General features: G+C 39.5%; 1 protein-coding gene across 5 annotated transcripts in view; it reads left to right on the top strand.

The window, feature by feature from the left end:
- The window catches only part of RALB (RAS like proto-oncogene B), an 84,599-nt gene extending 77,415 nt beyond the window's left edge, over positions 1-7,184 (top strand). For all 5 annotated transcript variants that reach the window (XM_027965042.3, XM_012140265.5, XM_012140230.5 and 2 more), the window contains one exon: positions 5,253-7,184. In XM_027965042.3, coding sequence (XP_027820843.1) covers positions 5,253-5,417 — 165 coding nt within the window. In that variant the 3' untranslated portion in view covers positions 5,418-7,184. The remainder of the gene's footprint in view (positions 1-5,252) is intronic.
- The last annotated feature ends 293 nt before the right edge of the window (positions 7,185-7,477 follow it).

A 7,477-nucleotide genomic window follows, 5' to 3' on the forward strand; every position in this document is an offset into this window, starting at 1 on the left:
GAAAAAATCAGAATTCTAGTGAAAGCAATGATAAGCACAATGAATAGTAAAAAGAAATATGAAGATGTAAGGGAAGACATCAAATCATAAAATGTGGAGGAGGAGAGTAAGAAAATTTGTAGATTTTTTAAAAGAATGTGTTTTAGTCTATACAACTATCAGTCTAAATCAAGCGGATATAGGAAGGAGTTAACATGCCTGAAAGACAGCATAACCATAAATGAAAAACATATAATTGATTGACAAACACCAAGAAGAACACAAACATAATATAAAAAACATACAAACATAGTATGACATCAAACCACAAAAGGAAGAAAGGAACAAAGAAGAAATGTAGAATCAACCAGAAAACAAGGTTGAAATGGCAATAAACAATGTATTTATCAATAATTACCTTAAATGTCAATGGAAGAGTCTACAACGTGCTGCCTACAAGAGATTCACTTTAGGGCAAAAGACACAGACCGAAAGTGAGGGGGTGGGAAAAGGATGCTCATGCAAAGGGAAATGATAAGAAAACAGGGTCACACACTCATATCAGACAAAACAGACTAACACATATGCCATAAAGAAGGAAACTACATAATGATAAAAAGATCAATACAAGAAGAGGGTATTATGTGTGTCAATATACACGCGCCCAATATAGGAGCACCCAAAGACATAAAACAAATGCTGACATAAAGGAAGAAGCTGGCAGGAATACAGTAACAGACTGGTACATCCCACTCATACCAGTGGAGAGACCCTCTAGACAGAATATCAACAAGGCAACAGAGACCCAAAATGACACACTAGAACAGGTAGATTTTTTACATTTTTCAGGACATTACATCCAAAATAAAAATATATACTTTTCAAGTGCACATGGGAAATTCTCTAGAATTGACTACATACTAGGGCACCATGTAGAAATTAATTCAAATATATTTTATGACCACAATGGGGAGGTGATAAATCAACCTCAGAAAAAGAAATGAGAAGAAATGACTACAAGAGACTGCACATGCTACTAGGAAAACCAGTGCATTGATGAGAAAATCAAAGAGGAAATTAAAAATGCCTTGAGACAATGAAAACAACCATGCGAAATCTATGGGACCAAATAAGCCTTCTCTAAGAAACAAGAAAAACCTTAACCTTACCTCCCACCTAAAAGAATTAGAAAATGGAGAACAAACAGAACTTAAAAGTCAGCAGAAGGAAGGAAAAAACCAAGATCAGAGAGGAAATGCATAGAGATTTTGAAAACAAAAGAAAAAATCCAATAAAACAACCAAGAGCTGGTTCTTTGATAGGGTAAACAAAATAGACAAACCTCTGGCCAGGTTCACCAAGAAGAAAAGAGAGAGAACCCAAGTAAACAAATGAAAAATGAGTAATACCAACTGATAATGTAAATACAAAAAAATAAAAGAATAATATGAACAACTAAATGCCGACAAATTTGACAATCTAGAAGAAATGGACAAGTTTCTAGAAACAGCCCACCTAAATTCAAGTACACATGGAACATTCTCCAAGATAGATCACATCTTGGGTCACAAATCCAGCCTTGGTAAATTTAAGAAAACTGAAAATTGTATCAAGCATCTTTGCCGACCACAACACTATGAGATTAGAAATCAATTACAGGAAAAAGCCTGTGAAAGTCACAAACATATGGTGCCTAAACAATATGCAACTAACAGCCAAGAGAGGAAGACTTCCCTTGTGGTCTAATGGTTAAAAATCCATCTTCTGATGCAGGGGACACGGATTTGATCTGTGTTCAGGGAACCAAGATCCCACATACCGTGAAGCAACTAGGCCTGCACACTGCAGCTGCTGAGCCCACATGCTCCAGGGCTCATGCGCCACAACTGCAGAAAGCCAGCACATCACAACAGAGAGTCTACACACTGCAGTGAAGACCCACCACAGACAAAAATAAATAACCAAGAGATCACTGAAGAAATTGAGGAGGAAGTAAAAGAACACAATGAAACAAAGGACAACAAAAACACAACAGAAAACCTATGGGATACAGTAAAAGCAGTTCCAAGAGGGGAGTTTATAGCAGCACAATCCTACCTCCAGAAACAGAAAAATCTCAAATAAACAACCTAACCTTACACCTCAAGCAACTAAAGAAGAGCAAACAAAACCTAAAATTAGTAAAAGGAAAGAAATCATAAATATCAGAGTAGAAGTAAAGAAAATAGAAAAGAAGATTGCAAAGATCAATGAAACTAAAAGCTGGTTCTTGAGAAGATAAAATTGATAAACCTTTAGCCAGATTCATCAAGAAAAATGGGAGAGGATTTAGATCAATAAAATTAGAAAAGAGGAGAAATTATAACTGACACCACAGAAATACAATGGATCATAAGAGACTACCACAAGCAGCTATATGTCAATAAAATGGACAACCTGGAAGAAATGGACAAATTCTTAGAAAAGTACAAATTTCCAAGACTGAACCAGGAAGAAACAGAAAATATAAGCAGACCAATCACAAATAATGAAATTCAAACTGTGATTAAAAACTTCCAAGAAACCAAAGTCCAGGACCAGATAGCTTCATGGGCAAATTCTATCAAACATTTAGGAAAGACTTAACACCTATCCTTCTCAAACTCTTCCAAAAATTGCAGAGAAAGTAACATTCCAAACCTCATTCTATAAGGCCACCATTACCCTGATACCAAAACTAGACAAAAATATCACACAAAAAAGAAAATTACAGACCAATAATCACTGATGAGTACAGAAGCAAAAATCTTCAACAAAATACTGGCAAGCAGAATCCAACAATATGTTAAAAGGATCATATACCATGATTGAGTAGGATTTATCCCAGGGATGCAAGGCTTTTTCAGTATATGCAAATTGCTCATATTAACAAATCGAAGAATAAAAACCATATGGTCATCTAAATAGATGCAGAAAAAGCTTTTGACAGAATTCAACATCATTTATGATAAAACTCTACAGAAAGTGGGCATAGAGGGAACTTTTGGCAACATAATAAACGCCATATATGACAAATCCACAGCAAACATCATTCTCAATGGTGAAAAACAGCCTTTCTCTAAGATGAGGAACAAGGTAAGGATATGCCCACTCTTGCCACTATTATTCAACATAGTTTTGAAAGTCCCAGCCATGGCAATCAGAGAAGAAAAAGAAATAAAAGGAATCAAAATTGGAAAAGACGTAAAACTGTCCCGTTTGCAGATGACATGATACTGTACGTAGAAAATCCTAAAGATGCTACCAGAACACTACTAGAGCGATCAATGAATTCGGTCAAATTGCAGGATACAAAATTAATACACAGAAATCTCTTGCATTCCTATACAGTAACAATGAAAGCTCAGAAAGAGAAACAACCCCTCTTACCATCACATCAAAAAGAATAAAATACCTGGGAATAAATTTACCTAAAGAGACAAAAGACTTGTATCCTGAAAACTACAAGACACTGATGAAAAAAATCAAAGATGACGCAGATAGATGGAGAGATATGCTATGTTCTTGGATTGAAAAAAATCAGTATTGTCAAAATGACTATACTACCCAAGGCAATCTGTAGATTCAGTGCAATCCCTATGAAATTACTAATGGAAATTTTCACAGAAATAGAACAAAAGATTTTAAAATTTGTATGGAGACATAAAAGACCCCAAATAGCCAAAGCAATCTTGAGAAAGAAAAACAGAGCTGGAGGAATCAAGCGCCCTGGCTTCAGACTATACTACACAGCTACAGTGCCAGTATGGTACTGGCCCCAAAATAAGAAATATAGATCAGTGTAACAGAAATGAAAGCCCAGAAATAAACCAATGCACCTATGATCAATTAATCTACAACAAAGGAGGCAGGAATATACAATGAAGAAAACAGTCTTTTCAATAAGTGGGGCAAGGAAAACTGGGCAGCTCTATGTAAAAGAATGAAATTAGAACATTTTGTTACACCACACCCAAAAATAAACTCAAAATGGACTAAAGTCCTAAATGTAAGACTGGATACTGTAAAACATCCAGAGGATAACAGAATCAGGACGTTTTTTGACATAAATCACACCAAAGTATTTTTGTATCTGTCTCCTAGAGTAATGTAAACAAAAACAAAAATAAATAAATGAGATGCAATTAAACGTAAAAGCTTTTGAACAGCAAAGGAAACCATAAACAAAAGAAAAGACAACCCACAAATGGGAGAAAATATTTGCAAAGAATGTGACTGACAAGGGATTAATCACCAAAATACACAAACAGCATGTACAGCGCAATATGAAAAAAAAAAACCCCAATCAAAAAATGGGCAGATCTAAACAGACAGTTCTCCAAAGACATTCAGATGGCCAACAGGCACATGAAAAGATGCTCACCATCGCTAATTATTAGAGAAATACAAACCAAAATTGCAATGAGCTATCACCTCATACCAGTCAGAGTACCCATCATCAAAAATGTATAAATAAATTCTGGGGAAGCTGTGGAGAAAAGAGAACTCTTCTACACTGTGGGAATGTTAATTGATACAGCCCCTGTGAAGAACAATACAGAGGTTCCTTATCAAACTAGAAACAGAGCTATGCTCCAGCAGCCCCACTCCTGGACACATTATCTGCAATAAATCATAATTCAAAAAGATACACGCACACCAAGGTTCACTGCAGCACCATTTACAACAGTCAAGACATGGAAGCCACCTACATGTCCATCAACAGAAAAATGGATAAAGAAGATGCGGTAATATTTACACAACAGAACACTACTCAGCCATGAAAAGGATGAAATAGTGCCATTTGCAGCAACATGGATGGACCTGGAGATTATCACACGAAGTGAAGTAAGCCAGACTGAGAGAAACAAATACCATATAATATCATTTATGTGTGAAACAAAGATACAAATGAACTTATTTCCAAAACAGAAAGAGGCTCAGAGACACAGAAAATGAACCTATTGTTACCAAATGGGAAAGCAGGGGAAGGCTAAATTAGGAGGTTGGGATGAACATATACACACTGCAATTAATGCATAGAAAATAAACAAGAAGCTACTGTACAGCACAGGGAACTGTACTCATTTTGTAACAACCTATTATAGGAAAATCTGAGAAAGAATATACATATTATATTTCAGTGCGCTGTACCTGAAACTAGCGTGATGCTGTAAATCAACTGTTCTTCAATTAAAATAAAAAACAATTAGAGACAGTTTAAACAATTTTAAAAGTTGATTTTTCTTTTGCAGCCCAGCCCTAACATGCCTCCGGTGACCAGGAGAGGTGGACACAGAATGGATTCTATTAATTTTCACACCATTTTACAACTGGACCTATTTTGTAAGCAGTGTCCAAAATGGAGAGAGGTCCCATGTGTGCAGGCTTGTAGAGACTTCATCAAGAATCTGGTCTGAGGGACTCTTGTCATGTGTGTATGTAGCCTCTATTCCTGTGATGCCCCCAAGAGATTCGGAGCCACACCTCCTCATGGACCCCCTCTTTCAACTGCTACTGAGCCTCCTTCTCAGGCCCTCATTTCTTCTGTTTCACCATCTTCTTTAGCCCATGGGACACCGCGCCCCTTACCCTGTCCAATCAGAATCCCTCATATCAGAACCCCCAGTGTTTTCCCCAGTGGAGCTCCAATTAGGTTCAAAATTAGACTGACTTTGGCCCCACAGGCCTTCACTCGCTCTGGAATTAGCTTATGTGATTGGAGGGATTCAGTTCAGTTCGGTTCAGTCGCTCAGTCGTGTCTGACTCTTTTTGACCCCGTGAATTGCAGCATGCCAGGCCTCCCTGTCCATCACCAACTCCCGGAGTTCAAATGAATTGGAGGGATTACTAGAGTGCATTTCCCCTTCTCAATGGGGGAGTTAGGAGTCTGTAAGGATAGGTTTGGTAGGTTCTTGGAGAACACTGCCAAGTTTAGGGTCTAATGGATCAGGCTGGGGTTGGCAGTCTGTCTCACCTGGCAGGCCACAAAGGTTTTTCTGGCCCACTGTTCCATCCTGGATGAAAAGAAGCATATACTGAGAAAGGCCAGGGACCACATAGATGGCCTACTGGCTACCAATCCACACCACCAAATATATCAGGCAAGTGGGGATACAATCCCAGAACACGACCCATGACTTCACAACTGGGGCTGTGAAGATCATGTAGGCCAGGCTGGGATGTGACATTATATTACTTGTCTGTAAGAAGGAATGAAAAGGTGTATGGTGAAGCCTGTAAACAATAAGGTCCAAGAAAGGTGAGTCTGGCAGTCGTCATGAACCGGGTGACAGAGGCATTCAGGAAGTCCACCAGTAGAGACCCTGAGTCTGCCGAAGTGAGGTCTCTGTTGGCTCTGCGTTTTCTCATCTAGGCCACCCCAGATACCAGGGGAAAGTTGCCAAAGCTTGAGGCTGAGCCCCCCCAAACCACTGTCAGCATTGGTCGAGGAGGCCTTCAAGGCCTAGAATGCCAACTGAAACTTGTCACTTGCCATCTGCCTCTAGAAGGATGAAGCCACTGCAGTTGCTGACCTTCAACACACCCTGAAAGGAGTTCAGGGTGGAGATCAGGAATGAGGCACTGTGCTCTGGGAAAAACTGGCGGAAGAGGGCTTCAGATAGTTAAGATATTTCAGAAGAAGATAAGCCCGGTTTATAAAAATCTGATTTGCTCAGTTTGGCTGCACTGGTCTTTGTGGCTGCGTGCAGGCTTTCTCGAGTTGTGACGAGTTGGGGCTACTTTCCAGTTGCAGTGCAGTGGCTTCTCATTGTGGAGCGTGAGCTTTAGGGTGCACGAGCTTCAGTAGTTGTGGCGCACGGGCTTAGTTGCCCTGTGACATGTAGGATCTTCCCAGACCATGGATTGAACCGATGCCCCCTGCATTGCAAGGTTTGAATTAACCACTGGAATACCAGGAAAGCCCAAGCCCAATTCTTGTATCTCCTCATATCTAGAAAAACACTAAAATCATAAATGGTGACACCTGTTCCTTGTGACTAGCAGCAACCCTCTGCAAAAATTGTATGTGCTTGATTGCATGAATTCCCCCTTCACTGAAATCACATATATATACTGACCTTCCCCTACCTCTTTGGAGCAGTTTCTCAGAGCTCTTTGAAATGCCATCTCCTTGGCTGTAGTCCTCATTTTGCCCCGAAATAAAACTTAACTCACAACTCTCATATTGTGCTTTTCCCCCTCTGAGTTGATAGTTTTGGTGACCGCAAAGGGACCCAGAGCAGACTTCTCTCCTGTGTCTGAGCTCTACAAGAATCTGGAGCCTTGGCATCAGCAGAGGCCCCCTGCACTGTCTATCTCCTCAGGGCGTCCAAATGAATTTCAGTGAGACTCTCCTGGTTCTCGGATCTCCCATACTGGTTGATGATCCTGGTTTTTATTTGGCAGTGTACAACAGTTACATAACCTCCCAGTTAAAAGGTAGTGGGGGGCCTGGTTGAAAGAGACCAGGGAATAC

Source organism: Ovis aries, chromosome 2 (assembly GCF_016772045.2).
Source record: "Ovis aries strain OAR_USU_Benz2616 breed Rambouillet chromosome 2, ARS-UI_Ramb_v3.0, whole genome shotgun sequence".
Lineage (NCBI taxonomy): Eukaryota > Metazoa > Chordata > Mammalia > Artiodactyla > Bovidae > Ovis > Ovis aries.